Consider the following 23,679-nt stretch of genomic DNA (forward strand, 5'->3'; position numbering starts at 1 on the left):
CCAAAAATAGAAAAGCAAAATGCCCCCCACTGTTACACAAATCTCAACTTCAGCTTTCCTTGCTGCACTACCCATCATCTCAATTTTTCTTTTTTCTTTAATGTCGCTTTTGGCTTATTTTTCTGTTTCCAGTTTTCCATTTCTAGTTTTGATTGCTCTACCCTTTAGCTCCTGGATTTTCCATTTTATATTCGTTTTTATAGCTCAATAGAGGAGAGTTTCCAATAAGAAGAGTTTAATTGTTGTAAAAACAAACTTACTTGCAGCTTGAATGTGATGGTCTTGGTCAAGATAAAATTAAGACAAGGAATAGTTTAGAACTTGACATCACATTTCCCTTTAGCATAGTGGTTTGATACTTTTGGTTTTTAATCATTTGCTAAATAGATTGTTAACATTTGTAATAACAATATAATAATCTCATTAACTGAGCTTTAGCTGCAAGTATCCTCATTAAAGACTATTCTTCATTGCCTGAAGCCATACTATATGGACCTGGTCATATACAGATAGGTAGGGATAGCCCTAACCATTGACCCAGTGCCTTAACCACATGAAAGCTGACTTGTAGTGGTTTTTGCTATAGGGTGACCCAAAAAACCACTTGAAAACATGTCTTGCCCTAGTTGTAGGATATATATTGGTTGGGGTCTCTACCAAGTGTGAAAGCTTGAGAAAAAAAAAAGCCACAAATCTTGATAGTGCTTTTAGTTGTCATCTGTTTGTATTTGTTGTTTGTGTATGAGGATTGCCACATAAAGATTATCAATAATATCATATGTGAAAAAGGTTTGTAATGCAAATCAACAACTTAAGACGTGTCCAAGGGCTTGAGTTCCATCTCTTATTCGTCAGTCTCATCACACATCTTAATTTATATGATCGACGATTGAGTTTAATTAGGATTAACTTTTTTTTTTTTTTTTTCCTCATATTGGAAAGCCATTTTTGGGACATGGGGAGTAATTTGATGTAAAGTATTAACAAAAGCAATTACCTAGTTAATATGTCAAAATACTAGAAAATAGCTAATATAAATTTAAAGTGTGTTTATATAGAAGAAGAAAATTTGTCCTAAAACTAGTTTGAAATAAAAATGATATTTTTACAAAAAAAATAATTGAAATTATAAAAAAAAATATTTAATTTTAAGCAGCTTAAGGATTTCACTAATGCTTTGCAGAGAATAATATATGTCATGACATAATTTAAATACAAACTTGTACATCTAGTTTAGATGAATAAATCAAATTATAATGAAATTGATGTCGAACATTCTCAATATGCCTTAAAACATATCAAACTCAATTTCACTTCCCATGTATATTCTACTTTCATATTTTAAATTATTTGTTGCATATTAAAAGCCAGATAAAATCGATGAATTTTCTTCTTCTTAACCTGTCTAGAGCTTATTACAAGTTTTTTTTTAAAAAAAAAATTGACATTTCGAAATATAGAAGAGATAATAAAAAGAAATTAAGATACACATGTTGTAATAAATAAAACCCTAAGAGATGATTAAATATAATTGTCCTATCTTGTTCTTAAAGGTGAGAAGCACTAACTTTTTATAAAAAGGAAAACTAAAGAGAGCATCCAACTTTTGGGTCCCACTATCTTTTATAAATTTGAAATTATACCCTTCATTCTGATGGAATTTGCAAAAGTAAAAAATGTTGGTCCCAAATCTCTATACCGCCCCCTCCCCAAAAAAAGCTTTTCCATGAATTCTTTTTCATGCATGCAAAAATGTCAATTGAGAATTTCAATTTCCTGCCTTAAAGGAAAAAAAAAAAAAAAGCAAAAGAAGGAATCAAAGAGACATGCTTTTGGCTTTTTTGTAACTTTTTTTAATAGTGAAAATATTCTCATTGCTATTTTTGTAACCTTGGGCTTTCTTTCATAGAAGAAGAGACAACTTTTCTTCTTTTTTTTCTTTACTCAAAAATCTTATCTTCTTAGATGCTCCTCTTCTCGTCTCTTGAATGGAAGAGGCGGTACCAGAATCAAGAGAAAAAATTTTCTATCTCCACAAATAGCACAAATGTTGACAAATTTTGGTCCATAAGAAAATTTTCTAATGATATTTTTTCCTACATTTTCCTATTGACACAAACACACCGTAAAGTTGAATTACAGGATCATATTCAAAATTACGTTATCTAATTAATTAAATTCTAAAATGCAACATCTAAGAAGGATGTATTTAAAATTTTATCTATTTATTTTTTTATAATCCCAGTAATGAAATTTAAAGTAAATTTATGCAAATAAACCATTTCCTAAAGCACTAAGGAGTTAACTTGGATTTTGGTATAAAAACAAAATGTGCCTCCGATGCTAATATAAGTATTGCGTCAATTTTCTCAGAATCTAACATTTTTTTCCAATTACATGATAATTATTATGCTATATTATTTTAATTATAAATTAAATTTAATTATTGGATCATTTATTGGACTTATATTATTTTCAATATAATTAAATTTAACTAGTTTTTTATTTGGTAGAAGTAGTTGTTATACATACTTTTTTCTTTGTTTTTTAATTTTTAATTCACCACAAATTTGGCGCATGAGTTCCAGCGGCTAGCCAATACACCTAAATGACCGATCTATTAGGTGCGAAAAGCTACCACCTACAAGAGTGGACGGAACCACTCTGACACCCACCCCGCCCTGATACCGTGTTAAACGCCTAGCCAATACACTCAAACGATCGATCTGTTAGGTGCGAAAAGCTACCGCCTACAAGCCTACAAGAGTAGACGGAACCACTCTGACACCAAAGGACATTCCTTGTGCTTTTATCACAAATAACTTATGAAATAAAAAAAAATCCCATCAATTTTTAAATGACTTCTAATTTTCTAATGTTGATGAAAAGTTTTTTACTATAATCACTATAAAAACAAATATTGACTTAGTTTTGAAAATAATAAGTGTGTATTTTAATTATTTTAAATTATTTTAAATATTGACTAGATGTCATAAGTCCAAACACGACCAAAATTGCAATAGGACTATTTTTTTTTTTTTTTATAAACTTAGGTGTCAATTTGTTATTAAATTTTAAAATAAGTAATATTTTTTAGAAATCAAGTTTAAGTCAAAAGGGGGAAATCCCCTTCCCATGTGTAGAAACAAGATGGGGTCTCTTCTTCTTTTATCTTTTGTTGAGGGAGGGGGGAGTTGGTGGGGGACACTCCCCTTCTTCTCGTCTCTTGAATGGAGGAGGCGGTACCAAAATCAAGAGGAAAATTTTTCTATCTCCACAAGGGCACAAATGTTGACAAATTTTGGTCCACAAGAAAAAATTTCGATGATATTTTTTCCTACATTTTCCTATTGACACAAACACACCATAAAGTTGCATTGCAGGATCATATTCAAAATTAAATTATCTAATTAGTTAAATTCTAAAATGCAACATCTAAGAAGGATGTATTTAAAAATTTATCTATTTATTTTTTATAATCCCAGTAATGAAATTTAAAGTAAATTTATCCAAATAAAGCATTTCCTAAAGCTCTAAGGAGTTAACTTGGATTTTGGTATAAAAACAAAATGTGCCACCGATGCTAATATGTATTGCATCAATTTTGTCATAATCTAACATTTTTTTCCAATACATGATAATTATTATGCTATATTATTTTAATTATAAATTAAAATTTAATTATTGGATCATTTATTGGACTTATACTATTTTCAATATAATTAAATTTAACTAGTTTTTTATTTGGTAGAAGTAGTTGTTTTACATACTTTTTTCTTTTTTTAAAATTTTTAATTCACCACAAATTTGGCGCATGAGAATTTTAAATTTAAGGATGTTTGTAAATTATCTCAATAAACTTAAATTTTAACTTAAAAATTATAAAAAAAATAAATATACCATGGTTTCACATTCTTATATAGAGAAAATGAGTTCCAGTGGTTAGCCAATACACCCAAACGACCGATCTGTTAGGTGCGGAAAACTACAACCTACAAGAGTGGATGAAACCACTCTGACACCCACCCCGCCCATTCTCTACCGCCTCTCACGGGATGCGAACGCAGTATGTGGCGTGCTAAACTCTGATACCATGTTAAACGCCTAGCCAATACACTCAAACGACCGAACAAGAGTAGACGAAACCACTCTGATGCCAAAAGACATTCCTTGTGCTTTTATCTCAAATAACTTATGAAATGAAGAAAAAAAATCCCATCAATTTTTAAATGACTTCTAATTTTCTAATGTTGATAAATATTTTTTTACTATAATCACTATAAAAACAAATATTGAGTTAGTTTGGAAAATAATAAGTGTGTATTTTAAATATTGACTAGATGTCATAAGTCCAAACATGACCAAAATTGCAATAGGACTATTTTTTTTTTATAAACTTCGGTGTCAATTTGTTATTAAATTTTAAAATAAGTAATATTTTTTAGAAATAAAACAGGCTTAATTGTTGGCTCAAGTTTAAGTCAAAAGGAGGAAATCCCCTTCCCATGTGTAGAAACAAGATGGGGAACTTCCTGTCTCTTCTTCTTTTCTCTTTTGCTGAGGGAGGGGGGAGTTGGTGGGGGACACTCCCCCTCTTCTCGTCTCTTGAATGGAGAAGGCGGTACCAGAATCAAGAGGAAATTTTTTCTATCTCCACAAATGGCACAAATGTTGACAAATTTTGGTTCACAAGAAAAAAATTCGATGATATTTTTTCCTACATTTTCCTATTGACACAAACACACCGTAAAGTTGCATTGTAGGATCGTATTCAAAATTACATTTTCTAATTAGTTAAATTCTAAAATGCAACATCTAAGAAGGATGTATTTAAAAATTTATCTATTTATTTTTTATAATCCCAGTAATGAAATTTAAAGTAAATTTATGCAAATAAAGCATTTCCTAAAGCTCTAAGGAGTTAACTTGGATTTTGGTATAAAAACAAAATGTGCCTCCGATGCTAATATAAGTATTGCGTCAATTTTCTCAGAATCTAACATTTTTTCCAATACATGATAATTATTATGCTATATTATTTTAATTATAAATTAAAATTTAATTATTGGATCATTTATTGGACTTATACTATTTTCAATATAATTAAATTTAACTAGTTTTTTATTTGGTAGAAGTAGTTGTTATACATACTTTTTTCTTTGTTTTTTAATTTTTAATTCACCACAAATTTGGCGCATGAGAATTTTAAATTTAAGGGTGTTTTTAAATTATCTCAATAAACTTAAATTTTAACTTAACAATTATAACAAAATTAAATATACCATGGTTTCACATTCTTATATAGTGAAAATGAGTTCCAAATGACAGTGGCTAGCCAATACACCCAAACGACTGATCTGTTAGGTACGGAAAGCTACCGCCTACAAGAGTGGATGGAACCACTTTGACACTTACCCTGCCCATTCTCTACCGCCTCTCACGGGATTCACACAATGGATGTGGCATGCCCAGCTCTGATACCATGTTAAACGCCTAGCCAATACACTCAAACGACCGATCTGTTAGGTGCGAAAAACTACCGCCTACAAGAGTGGACGGAACCACTCTGACACCAAAGGACATTCCTTGTGCTTTTATCACAAATAACTTGTGAAATGAAAAAAAAAATCTCATCAATTTTTAAATGATTTCTAATTTTCTAATGTTGACGAATAGTTTTTTTACTATAATCACTATAAAACAAATATTGACTTAGTTTGGAAATAATAAGTGTGTATTTTAATTATTCTTAACATAATAATTTTTTTTGTTTTTGACACTTGTCCTCTTTGGTAAATGTTGAAACTTATGACCAATTCTCCAATTAAATTTTGTTTAAGTAGAAATATTAGGTTTCCTAATTGTGCTAAAATTACCTTATAATGAGTTGTTTAATGCAAAAGAAAAAAGTGTCCAAGTTTAAAGATCTGAACCTTACTTGTAGTCCTGGACAAGAGAGGAAAATGTACTCTTGAAAGTAGTCTATATAATGTAGGTTCTGTAAGCCATTAAAATCATACGATCAATACATAGCACAATTGTGATATTTTGAAATAAATAATATTTATTACATTTATTGATGACTTTCACCATTCTTCCTTCAAAGAAACAACTATTGGTATTGAATGGTCTATAAGACCAAGTACCAGCTAGATGGAGGAGTTAATAAACTCAAGCTGTGTTTGGTGGTAAAGGGCTACTGACAGAAGTTGGATATAGATTATTTTGAAGTCTCTGCCTCGATACTCAACTTAATAGGGTATAGATAATCTCATGTTGGCAGCTTAGAAGAGGTAGGTAATTCATCGGATGGATGTCTTGTTTGCGTTCCTTAATAGCAAATTGGAAGAAGAGGTTTATATTGAAAAGTCAAATGGATATGTTTAAGTCGACAAGGAACACATGATGTACAAGTTGAAGAAAACTTCTATGAGTTGAAGCAAGCCCCTCATGCTTGGTAGACTCTGATCGATGAATATTTTTTGTAGAGAGGGGTTTAAAAGTTGCCTACATGAACACACTTTGTAAGCCAAAAGAGGGAGTGATGCACATATATTACTCATTTGTTTGTATGTGGATAATCTAATTTTTATAGGTGACAACCCAACCTTGATTAAGGAGTCTAGGGAGGTCATAATGCATAATTTTGATATAATAGACATGGGTCTTAGTCTTACTTTTTAGGACTTGAGGTGACTTAGACAAAGGAAGGTATCTTTGTATGTCAAAAGAAATATGTTTGTGATGTTCTAGAGAGGTAGAAGATGTCAGATTATAATTCCATTGGCACGCCCATGGAAGATAGACTTAAGTTGACCAAGGAGGGAAGTGTAGCCGAAGTGAAACCCCCACCTACTACAGGCAAATAGTCGGTAGTCTGTGCTGTTTGACAATTACTCACCTAAGCATTATGACAATGTTAGGATGGTTAGTAGATTCGTGGAGTAATCACTATAGTCGCACTTGCAAGTTATTAAAAGCATTTTGAGTTCATCACAGTTAGTGTTGTTGTTATCGAGATAACCTGACTATTAATCAACCAACTAATAACAAGTGTGTGCACATGGCCTACAAAAGGTGTGAGCCTACAAAGCTGTCCTTTTAAGATCCAGATAATTAAACTATTTTTTTATATATTTTTAAATCATTTTAATAAACTTAAATTTTTTAAGAAATAATTACATTATTAGAATGAAGTATAATGCCGTTGTTCAATAAGGAGAACCTGACTCAACCCGTCAACGACTGCGAACCGGCCGGTACAAACACGGTTCCCGTACCGGTCACTTCTTTTGTCGTTTTCTCCCGCTCCCGCTACTCCAACGCAGAAAAAAACGAAAACGTAGCGGCAGATTTGGTGTCGAGGCGAAAGTCGACGTACATGCCACGAACCCGCGAGATTCTAACAACTTGCCACGTGTGATGCGGCCTCCTCCCGTTTTCGCCTACCTGGAGTGACACGTTTCCTTCAGATCCTCTTCTTGTTCCTCAATTCTCTGCAAGAACAAAGAGGGGAGGAGAACAGTCCTCTTTTTGGCAGAACAGTCTACTTGTTCTCCCTTTCATTGGAGAAAGATGGCGAGATTGGTTCCCGTGATGGAGTTGAGTTACAGAGGGAATGCGTCGACTTGGTGGGGCGACATTGATAATTCGGCCGAATGGCAGGACAGCATCTTTTACTCGCTTTCTGGGGCGTATGCTTTTGTCAGCTTTGTTGCTCTGGTGAGAGCGATTCTTTTTTCCTGTGTTTGATTTGTTCCTCCGAAAAAAGGTGTTTTTTTTTTTTTTAAGTTTATGTTATTGATCCTAGATCCTATGAGATGATGTGATGTTTCTAGGAGAATTTTATGTATCGTAAGAGCTCTTTGGTTACATTGTCGTAGGCAAAAAAATCTTACTTGGATTAAGAACTGAGATATAGCTCTGAAGGATCTCGAGTCTGAGGTTTGCCCGCCATTGGTGCAAAATATACTCAGAGATAAACTAAAAACAACTTTAGCGTTGTAAAGGTAAGCTTTTGAGATGTACTTGAATATGACCTAGAGGTAGGTGGGTACAAGCAAGTTGTTTTTCAATGGGTCACCACGTTAGGTGGTGTGGATTTGTTTGAACCTTCCTGTTTTCCAGGAGTCACCCTGGGTGAGACAAAAGAACTCTTCCGAGGGCTATTAGTCAGAGTGCACTTCTTTCCGTTATAATTGCCCTGGCTTGCTCAATTTTAGTAGATTTCTTAGTGTTCGGTGATACTCAATCTGCTGGTTTTAAAAGTAGGAGGATTGCATGGATTGAAAGGCAGCAGGAAACTTTAGTGAATCAGTGCGAAATGAAGATGAACAGTTGAGTTGGTGACCAACAGACCTAATAAGGGATCCTCTAGTGGCTGCCTTCATTATTTTTTGCACTTAGAACTCAACTAGAAGGCTTTTGGAAAGTGTTCAACATTAGACGTTTAGCTAAACATTGCTTCACTTAGTGAAGTGACAGATCATATATCGGGGGGTTGCATATTAAAGTGATTCATGATGCTAGAGGAAAAAATCTGTACTTGGATGTGGGTTGGTAGTGTAATGCATCTCCCTTAGACAATAACTACCAACGAAGAGATGGATCTCCTCTCTATGCTTTCTCTCACCATGGTATTTCCATACTTTCTGGACACAAACTGGTCCATTTGTTCTGCAGCATTATTGATGTGATGTTAGCTGTTGGCATATTTCTCCAGGTGCAACTCTTCCGTATCCAACTACGAGTACCAGAGTATGGTTGGACTACACAAAAGGTCTTCCACTTGTTGAATTTTCTAGTGAATGGATGTAAGGATCAATTAGCAACTTCTTTGTCATCTCCATCCCTGTCTCAGTTTTCCTTCTGTTTACTAATGTGAAAATACCATTGCAGTGCGGGCCATCCTTTTTGGACTTTATAAGAAAGTGTTTCTTCTCAAACCAGAGGTGAGTTTTTTTACCTGTTCTTACTTGTCATTGCTTAGTGAGGACTTGCACCAACATTTAGCACTATCTTCTGTTTTACATTTACAAAATTAAAGGACAAAACGTATATGCATCTTGTAGCACGTAACCTTCCAAAAATTGATATTTTGATAATGCTGTGGGAATTACCTTTTCTTAAAATTGTCTGTTATGATGTGTTCTTTTGGCATTATCTTCAGCTACATTTCTCCACATCTGTATAATTGTCATCTTCAGAGATTTTGCTAAAGAAGTTTCCAGTATTCAAAACTGTTTGGTTGAATTCTTGTTTATGATATAGTTATGTGGTACAGGTACTTGGGATGGCACTATTAGATGCTCCTGGGCTTCTATTCTTTTCAACTTATACATTACTTGTCCTATTCTGGGCAGAGATTTATCACCAGGTACGTGTGTTTTCTTTTGGAGTTAAGACATCCTCCAATGTTAGTCAACTTTTGACCATTTGAAAGTTACTAGTAGTGGGCATTGATATTTCATTGTCTGTTATAGGCAAAGAGCCTTCCAATAAATAATCTAAGAAGTACATATTTGGCTGTCAATGGAGCTATTTATCTAATACAGGTACAAAATGTCATATGAACATTATTTTGTCATGAGATATGTCTACATACATTTTGTCACTATGAGATAGATGGTTTGCTCCTTACCTGGTAGTGTGTGGGGGTTGACAGGTTAGCTTGTGGATCTATCTACATTTGAACCATGGCTCAGTTGCAGTTGAAATCTCTAAACTTTTTCTGTCAGGTCGTTTAGTTGAAATATTTTTGAAATATGTTTTTTGTTCTTTTTCTTGTTTGGTTAAAATAAATTTAAAGTGTGACTTGAGGAGTGTTGTTTAAATTTCTTTTATTCAGTTGTTTCCTTCATTGCTGCTGTGGGATTTTTTATATATGGAGGGAGGTGAGAATTTCTTTCAACCATTCCTGACTTCTTATGATTAGATGTTATTTAACATGCCTGTTATCTGTTTTTCTTATTATGGTATTTTAATATACCTCATGAGACTAACTGCAACTTGAAGGTTGTTCATCATGCTGAGGCGCTTCCCTATTGAATCTCGAGGTCGTCAGAAAAAGCTGAATGAGGTTTACCATTTTACTGGTTTCATTGAAAAAGCTTATGCTTTCAAGTTCTGAATTTAAATCTTAAGGTATTCTGTCTAGTATAGCAGTCAGCTCTGAATTGTATCTTTGGGGTTTGGAGCTTAACATAACAGTCACCCTTGATGTTTATCGGATTTCAACAAATATTAGTGGTCAAAAGTTGTTAAAAAAAGCAGTTAAAGAGGCATCATGCTTATATGAAGAAATCTGGCAAGTGCATTTAATCATCTTGGAATGACTTCCAGTACACAAGCAGTGACTGCTAGGTTAAAATAGGTCTGCGGTGGAAGAATTTGAACCTACTGTACTTCAGTTAACTGCTGGAGTTGAACCTCTTTTTCTCTTAACAGGTTGGCTTCGTTACTGGGATATGTTGCACATGTTTCTTGATTAGATGCTTTGTGGTAAATGACCATAATTTTCCTCTTTATTAAAATAGTTCATCTTTCTATCAAATTTTGGTTTTTGCAATTCATAACCTTTATTTTGTCTGCTAGGTTGCTCTCTCTGCATTTAACAAGGATGCAGACTTGGATGTTCTAGATCATCCTATTCTAAATTTTATGTATTACATGGTACTTACCAAACATTTCATTATTTACAGACTCTTCTGTCTCTTGAAAGCTTATTGGTAATTTCTCATCTTTTATTCAGTTGGTAGAGATTCTTCCTTCAGCTTTGGTACTTTTCATCTTGAGAAAGCTGCCTCCTAAGCGTGTCTCTGATCAATATCATCCTATCAATTAAAACAAGTCCCACTTTCTTTAGCCAATCAGGTAATAAAACTCTTAAGTAAAAAAAGAAATAGAAGAACTGCATGCAATTATTTTCCAGGGTCAATACTATCTGAACTTTAAATTCATTATCACTCATGATCTTACTCATATTTTCAGGATGTCTAAGATAGAACGCTAGAGATTCTGAACAATGGTAGGTAAGTTCTGGCAAGAGCAACCACTGAAAGAACTGGAATCTGCACAACTGCTACAATTTGATGAGAATCACTCCTTCCACTGAGGAGGCATGTTCCAATTGATTGATTGATCCTGCTCGATGAGCGCCGAGGTATCCTTGCTTCGGCATCTGAACTTACTGTTTTTCTTCCTAGTCTGGCTCTCTTCCCTCTCTATGGTTGGTCTGTACAGGGTAAACATTTTTCCAAGTTCCACTTCCGCCAAATAAGATTCAGAAAGCTGAGAACTTGAATGCTCTGCTCGTTAATTGCTTTTACATGTAATAGAACTGACCAAGACAGCGAAAAGATTATAATAATATCAACGGGATTTTAGTTATACATACTGTCGTGATCTTTGGTGACTCTCTAGTGGCTGTTCGTGCCATTTAGCACTTCGTCGGATAATTTCTTTCTGGGTCCGGCCGGCAGAGTTGAGGGATCAGGTTTTTTAACTTGTCTGACATTCTTCTACGGTAGTCTCAGATATGTTTGTTGAGTCTGATAAAGAGGTACATGTCAGAGTGATGCAGTTTGTTTCTTCTGTTTGCTGCATTCAACTATGAAAATAGACGGTTGAAAATACATGGTATGTAGTGTTGGGTTTTGCTCTGTCTTTGGAGGTTGCAGGTAGCTCAGGCGTAACTGGGTCCATTTAAGACCTCTCCTTCACTATCCTATTTACTATTGTCGTATAACAGTTGAAAGGGTGGGAGGTGGGAGTCCCTCTCTTGCTATCCCTGAAAGGGAGCGTAAAGGAGTTCCTTGGTATTGCTGAAAGGGAGGACAAGGGAGGAGGCATATACCCCTTTTCCTTCTGTTCCTCCTTGATCTTATTGATCGGCTAGGTCTAATTCAACTACTGAGCCTGATTGGTCAAACTAGTTTGGATTTTATATCATACAAGTGTAGATATACTACTTTGTATATCTTTTGTAAATAGAAACTTTCATGAATGTGGTTTGTGAATTTCTCACATTTGTTTTGGTACTTAAACTACAATAACATAACCTGTCGACTGTGGCCAATACAAGCAGATATAAGTAAGATCATGCTTGACACTGGTGCGATGATAAGATACAAGATCATATTTCTTGATCAACTTGGCCAGTACTTGTCGGGTTATCCTGCCTTACGATACTAAGAGATGTCTATTTATCAGTTTAATTTACTCTGTGTAATGAGAGAAAACTACCACATTGTCCCTGGAATTATTTTTACAATCTGAGCAGAGGCAAAAGAAAAGGGTAGAAATGGGGTAGCCCGATGTTGCACAATCCTTCGGATAATTTTTTTCTCCTCTCTTCTACTGTAGATAGTTGGGTGAAACTATAAAAGATCTAATCCTAAAATGTCTGAGAACTGTTTGTCCTTTTTCCTCTTTCGAACATTCGGTCGGCAACTCGAAGTAGAAGAAAAGATCAGCATGAGATCTCACCCTGTCAGCAATGGGAGTTTATGGATTAAAATAGAGGTTTCCTAATTTTACTGAACTCGGCAATGTCATCGACTGAACTCCCAAGTCATCACTCATCGATGTGGATCATAGAGATGCTTCACTTCACTACAACCAAGGTTCTTCACATCAATTAGACAATTTCTAGGTCTCTTTCTCTTGTTCTTTCTTAGATAGAAATAATAAAAAATCCGTTTACTTTACTGCTTGCTCTTAGCGTTTCTTGGACATGGAAAGGGATGCCGTTCATGGCAAGCATATCCACGAACTGGGTGACAGTATAAAGATCAATGTAGAACCCATTCCAGTTGGGTTGCTTGTGAAATTGCAGAGAAGGAGAAGTAAGAGATGTCTGCTGTGCCACCTCCAACGCCGGTTGGGATGTCCCCGAAAACTCAAAGTCCAGTTGGGTTGTCTCCTGAAGCGCAAAGTCCAGTTGGGTTGTCCTCTAAACCTCCTATAAGGAGCTTCATTTCAACTATGGAAGAAGGAAGACTCGCCTCCCAGTTACCAGAAACAAACAGTTTAGAGTCTCCTACAATGGTTCAGAAGGCAAGGCAGCAAACCTATCAATCAATCCATCTAAGTTCAACTGAACATTCTATTTTTCTGACTGATTCTTCGTGCAAATGACAGGTCTTAGCAGAAGTCGCTGGAACATTCATTCTCATATTTGCTGGTTGTGGGTCTGTGCTAATCGACCAAGTAGCCAAAACAAGATTAACTCCAGTAGGCATAGCAATCGTCTGGGGTCTGGCACTGGTGGTGGCGATCTACTCTGTCGGGCATATATCAGGGGCGCACTTCAACCCTGCAGTCACAATCGCTTTGGCTGCCTCGCGGCGCTTTCCATTCAAACATGTAAACCCATCTTCCATGAATGATCAGCAAGGCACTAGTTAGGATAAACTTCCTGTAATTTACCAATACGCAGTTTACGATTCGTGAATTGTGGCTTGTTCTATCAGGTTCCCGCATATGTTGCCGCTCAGGTCTTTGGTTCCATTCTGGCGAGCTTCATCTTGAAGGGATTGATAGGGAGCAAGATTCATGCAGCAATGACTTTACCTTCTCCTGGAACCAGTAATCTGGCAGTGATTGTCTGGGAATTCATTACCTCTTTCATGCTTATGTTTGTTGTGTGCGGGGTGGCCACAGACGATAGAGCAGTATGATTTCTGTATCTTCATTTCATAGCTTACTCTGTGGTTTTTCATGGCCAAACTTAACATATAAGCCTTCAATCTTCTTGAACAGGTTAATGCGCTCGCTGGAGTTGCAGTTGGGGCCACTGTGTCGTTTGAAGTTCTAATTGCGGGGTAAGGGAGCGATCAATTACTAGTTTATGTTGATGGATGCACCTGCCTTTTCCATGTCTCATCCCTGCTTCTTGGCTGTCTTGCAGGCAAGTCACAGGAGCATCCATGAACCCTGCAAGGAGCATAGGGCCTGCACTGGCAGCAGCAAGATTTGACAGTCTTTGGCTGTACATAGTTGCACCTACTCTCGGTACACTGGCTGCAGCAGTGTTTTATGGTCTTCTTCGGTTGAGGAAATCTAGTGATCAGATGCTCAAGGCTATATGATACTGTTCACTCTCGCATTTGAACAAATAGAAGGATAGCATTTATTTCTCAAACGTTATTCCGATATAGAAGACAGTGTAAATGATGCTATGTATATCAGAAGGCTGATCCAATTTGAAAAATCATGTGATGCGAAACATATAACTGTTATCTCAACTGTCTGTCTGATCATGATCAAAGAACTTTTTATATTGGATAAGATGTGTGTATCCCAAATCTAAGGCAATGAACATTCACGTATCCATTTAACTCCTTAGCTCCCGCATAAGAGATTTCCTCCTCAGTTTTCTGGATGCGGGGGACTGATAATTATTCTTGATCACCTTCAACAGTCGGTAATGAAATAAGTATCATATGGTGCTGAGATGAAGGTCATGCACAGAAGCAATATTAAGAGGCGAAAGAACCAATGTTCTTCCAGCAATTAAATATGAACAATTTTGTTTTTGCAGGACTCTTCCCCTTCTAAGATAAGAAATAGACTAGAGATTGACAAAGAACAGATTCGCAAGCAGACAATCAACCTGCACAGACTCAAACGTAAGTAATCTTGGGCTTCTCTCACGCAAACTTTCAATATCTTCTATGGGCAAAAATTGGTATGTTCATAGCTAATTTCGGACATCTAAACTGCCTGGACATCCAAATTAGGTAAAGAAGCTTTCTTAAACTGCAACAAAGAAATTACAAACCAAATCAGGTCCCTAGAAGTCTTGAATGAACCCATCTCTCTCTCTCTCGGATTAGTTTGAGAAAGATTACCTACATCATGTATCCGTATAGGTGATAGTCCAGCTTAGGATAAATCATCATTCCCATTCCTGGATGAAAAACTAATTGATCACCCATATGAGCGTCCATCAGTTGTATTACACAAATACTCATGAGCAACACTGCTGCCTAGTAGTGTCTACTCATTCAGTTCAGGTGTATACACAGAGCAAAATGGGGAAGGAGACTTTGGTGTCCTCATTTTTCTTGTAACCTGAGAATGACAAAATGATGGGTGGCCCAACGGTAGAATAACATGATCTGATGATTGCAGCAAGAGAAGGGCATTCCCGGCAGACTTACCACATACCTTCCGATCTTATTCCATTGGCAGGTGACAAAATATATAAAGGACTTCCAGCACATTCTTTCCAGGAAACTAACAGCCCTTAAATGAGTAACAGAAGTCACTATACACCATATGATACAGAAAGGTGGCCGAGCAAAATCTCTACCACACCAATTTGTAGAACTGTAGTTTACAGTCGTGAAGCTGTGGCATTTTTATCATTTCAAAAAAAGGAAGAGCGAATACGCTCTAGTATCTGTTTAGCCAATGGCGTTGGGTTGCACAGCGTTGTCCACTTCCCAGCCTCTGGGCCTGCCAACAAGGATTATTAATTGCACGATTAGCATATGACATTGTAGGTAGAGCTCAACTATGCAGCTACTGAAACTGTGGATTGGGATCCCAGAAAAATAACAGTCACAAATGCAACTTTACCTTTCCAGAAATACTGCCTGAATCGTTTTATGAAGTTCAATTTTTTCTTTTAAAATATTTGAAGTGGCATGAAATAATAAAGAATTAAAATATATGATTTCACCAATATTACTTCCCATATCTTCCTAAGCATATGTTCTGCATGAACCATAGCCTGCCCGTTTTTTGGTGTTTATCCATACATTTTCATGAAAAGTATTCACCAAACAGGAAAAATGTGGTCAAACAAAAAGTGTTTATTACTCTGAATTGCTATGAAATTGGGACCAACATAATTGCTGATGAATATGCTTTCTTAAAGGAAAACTCGGCAATAATAATCTAGGGAAGGTCATAGAGAATTTAGAACACAAAAACACCATATGAAAAGTCCAAATTTGTGACATCACATAGATAAAAGGTGAATGCAAGAACTTCAGACTAGTTTCTTCTCCAGCTGAAATATTTTAAAATCAATTGGGTTCTAAAAATATTTTTCGCTTACCCAGTTTGTCAAAGCAGCTTACCCCGTTTGCGAAAGCTGTCTCCAGTTCACAACTTGGTGAGGTTGAGGACGTCTTGCCAAATAAGATGAGCTACTACTGAGACCTGTTTCCTCCCCTACAAACTGTTCAGACTGACTTGAAGTTGCCGGAGACCACACTGGGACCAGACCCCCATCTCTTTCTCTCCTACTCCCTCCACTACTCCTTGACGACTCCTCGATGAACTCTGGAATGTTCTGACGGCCAATTGTGTTTCTGGCCATTAGTGGTGCTCTTTGGTTTATTGCTTCTCTTTGAAGTTCTGCCCAAACATTAATATTTGATGGTACGTGTGGTCTATGATCTTCAACTGAGGTTCCACTACTCATGGAAGGTTCTTCATCAAATCTAAATGAGGACACAGTGATGCTAGGAACCATCTGGTCCTGATATCTCCTGACTAAGTTTGTATTATTGGCATTCACATTAGTATTGTTATTATTATCATCATTTCTGACGGGCTCAGTATCAACATCCATTTGAATGTCTCGGGGAAAAGCTATGAGTGGTGGAGATTCAGAAGAATCTCCAAGACCTTCTTCAGTTCCATTTTCCATTGCAGCTCTCGAAGCTGCTTCTTGTCCCCACATCTGTAAAATGGCATCTTGTAATCTGGCTTTTGCAGTAGAAATTTCCACAATGGGTAGAGGGTAGTTTGAGCCAAGTTCGACTCCTGCAGCTTGGAGTACTGATTCAGGTGCGTCCCATGGGTGGTGAATCCAGTCAGTGGGTAAGCGAACCAACTCAGGAAGCCACCTTCGTACGTATTCACCATGTGGATCAAATTTATAACCTTCAAACTGCAAAACCAAATATTTTAGTTTGAAGCAAATTTTTTACTAATGCATCATCAAATGACAAGAATAAAAACGTTATCTGAAGCACCATAAGTTCCTCCAACGGAAAGTTGGGCCCCATAATTTGTAAAAGAACAGGCTATGCCAGGTAATTTTTCACATGATGCAAAAGCAAAAGCAAAAGCAAACTGCAGTTCTTGTTTGTTAGCAATACAATTCAAATTTTAAAAATAAAAAGCTAGGTAAAATATTATGAACAGTAAAGAACTTTGAAAAAGACCTGGAGATCTGAAAAAGTAAAAAACTTTAGTCGATCTATATATTAGGTCTCACCAAAGCATTAGAAACAAAAATATAAGGGAGTAAAAAGGAAAAACCCATACATTTTCCCATTATCTTCTTCAATAATGGTTATGAGAATATACTAAAAAAGTTGTGATAAAAACAATCCTATAGATTTGCATGCTTGATTCGACAGGTCATGGGCTTTTAAGCCATCAGTCAGCTGTTAGGAGTCCCAATTGAGCCTTTTGAATGTTAAAATCTTGAGGTATTTCAGAGTGGATAAGTTGTTTGTGTGATGAAGGGTAAGCCTTACCCTAGTGGTTGCAGCCGTCAAAATTAACCAGTCAACAAACTAATCACAAGCCCTGAAATGGACGCAGGTTCTTCAACTAGCCACAAAAATGCACTAAAGATATAGTAATAGTAATAATGACCATTCTTTGAATAATAAAAGATACTGATCAAGATCATTACTCAAACTTTATAACACAAACCCATACCTGTGGGTTGTCAATCCGATCAAGCTCTCGACCATCAGGAAGAGTACCTGATATATATTGCCATCCTAGGGCGTCACTCTCAAGATCTGCATCTAACAAAGTATCCCAGAAGTATTTCATTCCCCATCTCCATGGAAGTTGCAAAACCTTGACAAAAAAACTTGATACCACTACACGTATCCTATCATGCAACCAACCAGTGGCCCATAGTTCTCTCATGCCTGCATCGACCAATGGATAACCCGTTCGGCCTTGTCTCCATGTCTTAAAATAGCTCTCATCAACCCTCCATGGGAAGAACTTAAGGTGAGTGAGAAGGGGCTTCTCATGACTACAAGGGTGGTTGAAGCAGGTGTACCTTGAATATTCTCTAAGACCAATTGATTTAAGAAATAAATTAACGCTTTCTTCACCAGCCTCGGTTTCTTCATTAGCCCATACCACTTGCTTTAGCCGCACAAGATGAAAGACCTTTCTAACACTAACTTCCCCAAAATGGAGATGAGGAGAGAGGAAAGAGGTCGTAGCACTATCTGCCTTTTTACGGTTAACAGAGTACTCAATCAGTGGACCATTTATAAAAGTAGTAAGAGCTTTATCAGCATTGCTCCAACCTGGGGCCCATGCACGGGAAAGAAGAGCATTGCTGCCCTTCTCAGATTCATCCTCAAACACAAGTACATCAGATGGGCACAGTGACGTATCACCTATACCACCAAAAACCAATTCTACCTCAGAGATTGAACAGTTCCACCTTAATGCAGATTCTAAAAATAAATGGAGCAGAAAAGGGTGGAACTATAATGATAATATGAGAAAATCTACAAGCTTGCCTTTGCTGCAAAACCCACTCTTAACTTAACGGTTGAATAGTTAAAAATGAACATAAATAAGTTTGTTTACTATTATTTTCCGACAAATCTATAGGTTGGTATAGAAGAACTACATGAAATTTCAGGCATTGCATTAGCAGTAATAAGTAATATGTCAAGAAATAGCAAAATCGTTAAGAATAAGCAAAAACATGAATTATGGATAAAGACGTGAGAGAGGTTAATACATCCCTCCTGCTAAGCTAATAGAGACTCCTAAAAGGAAAAGTCGTTGGAATCTTGTAAGAAGCTCAAAGAGGCACTTCATACTAAGCTTTCACTTCTGTTTGATTGAATAAAAGAGAGCTTCACATAAATGTAAAATCTTGTTGGATGCAATACATGGGTATTTGAAGAACTATGCAGCAGTGGTCTTCCAAATTGTTCTAAATTTACATGGCAACCTAAATATATGACCCCTTGGGGCCTCAGCAAGTTCTCAACATTTCTTTGATCATCAAGGGGAATCCTGTGCAAAAGAATCTCTATTACTTCAACTTCATAAATTTCTGGAGGACAAGAAATGAATGAAACAAACCAACAGACCAACAGATTACTGAATGCCCAGGTAATTCCATTTATGACATTATAGGCTTGGACAGGCTAATGGACTCAAATCCCATTAAACCTAAGTTAAGGTTTTTCGAAATGAACAGATATATGCTAATTTCTTGCGCAACTGAAGTAAAAAAAAAAAAAGGAATAAAAAGAGATACTTAGTAAAGAATAAACCTGCAAGATACCAAATACAGGAAAGAGATACAGCATCAGAACAGAAACTGCCAAAGGATTGACTGAAAAACACATGCAAATTCGCAACAAAGCCACTTAAGGATTTTTCTTGTTCCTTTTAATCATTCAAACTTGATTCCATAGAAAGTCACAAGGCAATTAGACAGTAAAACTTAGTATTCGAAAAAGTTCATCATGTAACAAAAAAAGAGTTCTATAATCTATTAGCTACAATGTTTATGTATGCATAAATTCCAAAGAATCCAGTTGTGATTGAGAGATGATAAGACCTGACACTATTCTTTTGGGTGGAAGGAGTGGTGCAGCAGGGTCGTAAGGCATGCTAAGGCATTTATTCCAGAAAGGAGCAAATGTGGAAAAAGGCTGCCCAAGATCATCATGCACTTCCCATGGCTCATAAAGGAGATCCGCATTAAATGACCGGACTACAATACCTTCAGCAGTGAGAACTTCTTTTACTCGATGATCTCGCATAAGAGAGATAGGATCTGGAAAACAATGTATGAGTAAGCCATAACTTTCTGGCCAACAAAGCAGATCAGCCAACTCCATTTAAGCAAAAAAACAGAAGAAATTATGTATCTAAGAGCCAAGAAGATTCTCTGTTAATCCCAATTCCAAGTAGGTAGCTCCAAGTTATGAACCTCAACTGATTCTGAAATATTAAATACGTAAAAGAAATTATATGACAAAAGAGTTAACGTTCTCAAATTTGAGAAGCATAAGTCAACTTGCATTTCTCTAACAAATGTTTATCCAATAATCTTCTTCACCAATTAAGCATAGGTCTCAAGAGCAATAGGTCAAAAACTGACAAAATGCTCATGTTCACAATGAAGGCCTTTCCCACATCAGATAGATCTCATAAAACCAATGGACAAATAACACATAATGACGCAGAACTTGCCAAATTTTAAAAGTATATAGATTTTCCAACAAACAAGAAAGCTACAAGTTATATCAGAATCAGAATGAGAAAGGTTCCCATCAAATGCAAATCAAGAAATCCTAAATAGCCTGTATACTGCCCACTTTGACAGCTGTAGAAAACCGAAAGCTGTTTAAGGAACAGCTAACAAAGAATGGTTAATAGCCATGTCACTGTTTCTGAAAACAAGCATGGAAATAATAAAAAATAATTAATAAAAATTGTCACAGAGGGCCATATCTTGAACCCTATATTAATCCATCTAAAACTGTGCTGGTTTCACGACAATACCACTTCTAAAACAGTTTAAAGATTACCAAACTGAAGAGTTTCGGAAATGATCCCCCAGTACCAGACCCAAAAAAAATCCAATCCATCTCCATAGGACTAGCAGACTTACCTCCAAATCATGAATCAAAAGCAGAATAACCTCAGAAAGACGAACTCAAAGTCAACTCAATATAGGGATTAAGTTTTTTTTTTGAAAAAATATAGGGATTAAGTTTGATCCACTGAATTTGTAGAGATAAGAGTTAAATTGAATCCACAAATGACACGACTAAAAGAGAGTTTTAAGTTTGAGTTTTTACTATCAATCATCCTTACACAAAAGTTTCAGAAACAAAGGCAGAGAGTTATAGAAGCATAATAAACGAACTGACCATAGAGGTGGTTGAAAAAGAGTTGAGTTGCCCCGGTAGACTTAACAATATCAACAAGAGGAGAAAGACTATCTGTAGATCTTTTGGTGACTAAAGCCGTGCCAAGACTTCTCAAAGAACTGTCAAGATGCTGTAAACTCTGTTTCAGCCACCACCTTGAGACTCTCCCGGGATAATAATGTCCTTCTTCTTCAGGTGCCCAGATAAACACTGCAACCACAGCTCCTGCTCTTACTCCAGCTGCAAGTGCAGGGTTATCTTCAACCCTCAGATCCCTCCTAAACCAAACTATACTACAACCACCACTGGCACTCATTCTGTCTGTACAGGCACTACTCTCGGTAATACAGCATCATCTACACTGAAAACAAAGAAAATAAAAAGTGTTACTCTAACACTTATTCTGGATCAGATACCATACAGGAAAGGAGGTAGACTAGAAGGACCTTTACTATCCAAAAGGACGTTATAGCCTTTTTCTTTTCCTTTTTTATGCTCTTGAGCATTAAAAGCAGAGTGGTTCAGTGGCTTCAGAATCTTGGGGACAAGGAGCTGAATTTTCTGTTAATTACCTTTTTTATATTCACGAAACGGGCACGAAGATCTGAGCCTGGTAATTTGCATGTGCCCCTTATCTAATCGGCTTTGTGCGGCGTGGAATGCAAGACTGAGAGGGCATTTGCTCAAGCAGCGCAAGAGGCGCTTCTCCAAAGCTCAAAAACAAGGCAGAGAAATAATAATCACTGAAGCTAATACTACAGACTGCATAGAGAATATCCAGAATCTAGACCTCACTGAGCAAACCACTTGACTTCGATCTTCTTTAACCAACCATAAAGGAAACGCCTCCGGTTTTTGCCCACTGCCATGTATGTTAACAAACCGGAGGTATCAAGCTTATTTCACCTGGAGTGTTTGGATGATGCGTCTGATGGATTCTGAGGTTCAGGAGTCTCTCTTCTCGTTTCCGTTGGTTACGATGGCGATTATCTATTCTTTGCTGTGCTTGATATACTTTTGACTATGGTCCCAACTCCCAGTTGCAGCATTTATCTGCCAAAAGTTAGGAAAGTTGTTAATAAAAAATGAGAGAAAGCAGAGCCACACAATGAGATGGACATCTGACTGCCACAACTTTATTAGTGACGTTTTCTCCTTTCCTATACGACAAAATCCTAAGCAAAACGCACCCTCTTTCTTCGCATTGACAATATGGGGGCCGACTGCGGCTTGCTCTTCGTACTCATCTACCCGACAAGGTGGGGACTGCAACTTGCGACTGTTCAGCTGATTGTTCCATTTTCTTCTCTTTCCCTCCTCGCATACTCCCTTTTGTGTCTGTCAACTCTCCAGATATTCTGTGACTGGTTAATTGGGAAGAACTAAAATGAAAAGCTTGATTTGAGAGCACACTCAATATCGAAGTAGCTGAAGAACTCAATGTAGCATCATCAAAATAGAAAAATTTCGACCAAAACAATTCGACTGTGGATTGCCGAATATTACCTTTATCGTTCAACTAGTGGAGTTCCTTTTCAAATTGCAAGATGGGTCATACTATTCTCGCCCTAATGCGATCTGAGAAAAACGGCACACTAAATCGTGAAAGCTGCTGCTATGTGGAAGGGTGGCTTTCGTGGATTGTTAATTCCTAGAATCACAAAAAAGAAAAAAATAGCACAGTTTCTGCTCTGTCAAGATACAGAAGCTAATTTCTTCGGACACCTAGAATACTTAATACGATTTTCTGGCAGGATTTCTTTCTCACTTCTCCTGTAAAGGACTGTTCTTTTTGCAATGCTCAAGATGCCACTCTTTCAAGGCAAAATAATTTCTAATTGTACCACTGTAGGTGCTCATGGTGCACTCTTGTCGGTGTTCACATTGCGGGGTTCAGATGAGAAAGACAGATGCATTATGTATCTCTTTGACTGCTGGAGCAGACATCCTTGCTGGGTGTTGGGAGTGAGATCTCCCCGAAGGGACCTCCATTGCTTCTCTGGCTTCACGTGTTCATTAGCTCTTCAGGGGACCGTCCTCCTTATCCTTTCCCTTATCATGTATATCTTCTTGCTTTGATCTTTGAAGGATTAGATGCCTTTCTTTGTTCCCCAACAAATCTGCAACCATATCTTAGTGTTTTCCATTTACCCCCTTAAACTGTAGTTTAACAGTATATACTTGTAAATCAAGATGTTCTCTTTTTTATTGGAAAAGTGAACGTGTAACATTCTCAAAAAAGGTTACGAAAATTCTCAAAAGAATGATAATTTTTCAATTTCCTCTCTTTCGTAAGACTGACCTAACCCACATCAACTCGCTTACTATGTGAACCATCACCCTGTATTCAGCTTCTACACTAGATCGGGATACAACATTTTGTTTTTTGCTACTTCAAGAAACCAAATTTCCTCCTAGGAAGATACGATATCCGAAGGTTGATTTTTGTCCAGTTTGGACCTTGCATATTATACATCAGAGAAAGCCTCTATCTTCATATGATTGTTAGGTCTAAAGAAAAGAACATTTTTCCTGATGCTCCTTTCAAATACCTCAAAATTCTTTGTGCAATTTCTAACTGTATTTTTCGAGGACGTACCATAAACTGGCTAACTACAATTACTACAAAAGAAATGTCAGCTCTAGTAACCATTGCATAAATCAACTGTTTCACTAACCTTTGATACTGTGTTTTGTCATTTAATTCATCACTTTGTTCATCATAACTTCCATTGGGGTATCAATTGCCTTGACTCCCAATAGACTATATTCT

General features: G+C 36.6%; 3 protein-coding genes across 4 annotated transcripts; 2 read left to right on the forward strand and 1 right to left on the reverse strand.

The window, feature by feature from the left end:
- The first annotated feature begins 7,522 nt into the window (after positions 1 to 7,522).
- Positions 7,523 to 11,369, forward strand: LOC137936365 (tobamovirus multiplication protein 1-like). Its single transcript, XM_068780974.1, has 12 exons — positions 7,523 to 7,722; positions 8,723 to 8,813; positions 8,899 to 8,951; positions 9,284 to 9,376; positions 9,483 to 9,554; positions 9,665 to 9,737; positions 9,848 to 9,893; positions 10,015 to 10,078; positions 10,447 to 10,500; positions 10,594 to 10,671; positions 10,751 to 10,872; positions 10,990 to 11,369. The coding sequence occupies exons 1-11, from the start codon at positions 7,576 to 7,578 to the stop codon at positions 10,841 to 10,843; spliced, it is 864 nt and encodes a 287-aa protein (XP_068637075.1). The 5' UTR covers positions 7,523 to 7,575; the 3' UTR covers positions 10,844 to 10,872; positions 10,990 to 11,369.
- Positions 11,370 to 12,852: 1,483 nt separating this feature from the next.
- LOC137937177 (nodulin-26-like) lies at positions 12,853 to 14,090 on the forward strand. The gene is made up of 5 exons (XM_068782273.1): positions 12,853 to 13,056; positions 13,141 to 13,365; positions 13,473 to 13,673; positions 13,762 to 13,823; positions 13,910 to 14,090. The coding sequence occupies exons 1-5, from the start codon at positions 12,853 to 12,855 to the stop codon at positions 14,088 to 14,090; spliced, it is 873 nt and encodes a 290-aa protein (XP_068638374.1).
- Positions 14,091 to 15,208: 1,118 nt separating this feature from the next.
- LOC137936591 (cryptochrome-1-like) lies at positions 15,209 to 21,907 on the reverse strand. Of its 2 annotated transcripts, none has more exons than XM_068781366.1 (6): positions 21,479 to 21,907; positions 20,907 to 21,267; positions 19,586 to 19,804; positions 17,692 to 18,398; positions 16,092 to 16,909; positions 15,209 to 15,462 (listed from the first exon to the last, which is right to left on the reverse strand). In XM_068781366.1, exons 2-6 carry the CDS (start codon positions 21,220 to 21,222, stop codon positions 15,411 to 15,413), a joined length of 2,112 nt encoding a protein of 703 aa, XP_068637467.1. In that variant the 5' UTR covers positions 21,223 to 21,267; positions 21,479 to 21,907; the 3' UTR covers positions 15,209 to 15,410. The 2 variants fall into 2 exon arrangements, with proteins under 2 accessions (XP_068637467.1, XP_068637470.1); XM_068781369.1 differs by having other exon boundaries at positions 16,070 to 16,909.
- Between the last annotated feature and the right edge of the window lie 1,772 nt (positions 21,908 to 23,679).

This window comes from Aristolochia californica, unplaced genomic scaffold (assembly GCF_029961685.1).
Source record: "Aristolochia californica isolate CCGP_79_NKW_82.1479 unplaced genomic scaffold, dmAriCali1.0.hap1 SCAF_7, whole genome shotgun sequence".
In the NCBI taxonomy this organism is placed as follows: Eukaryota; Viridiplantae; Streptophyta; class Magnoliopsida; order Piperales; family Aristolochiaceae; genus Aristolochia; species Aristolochia californica.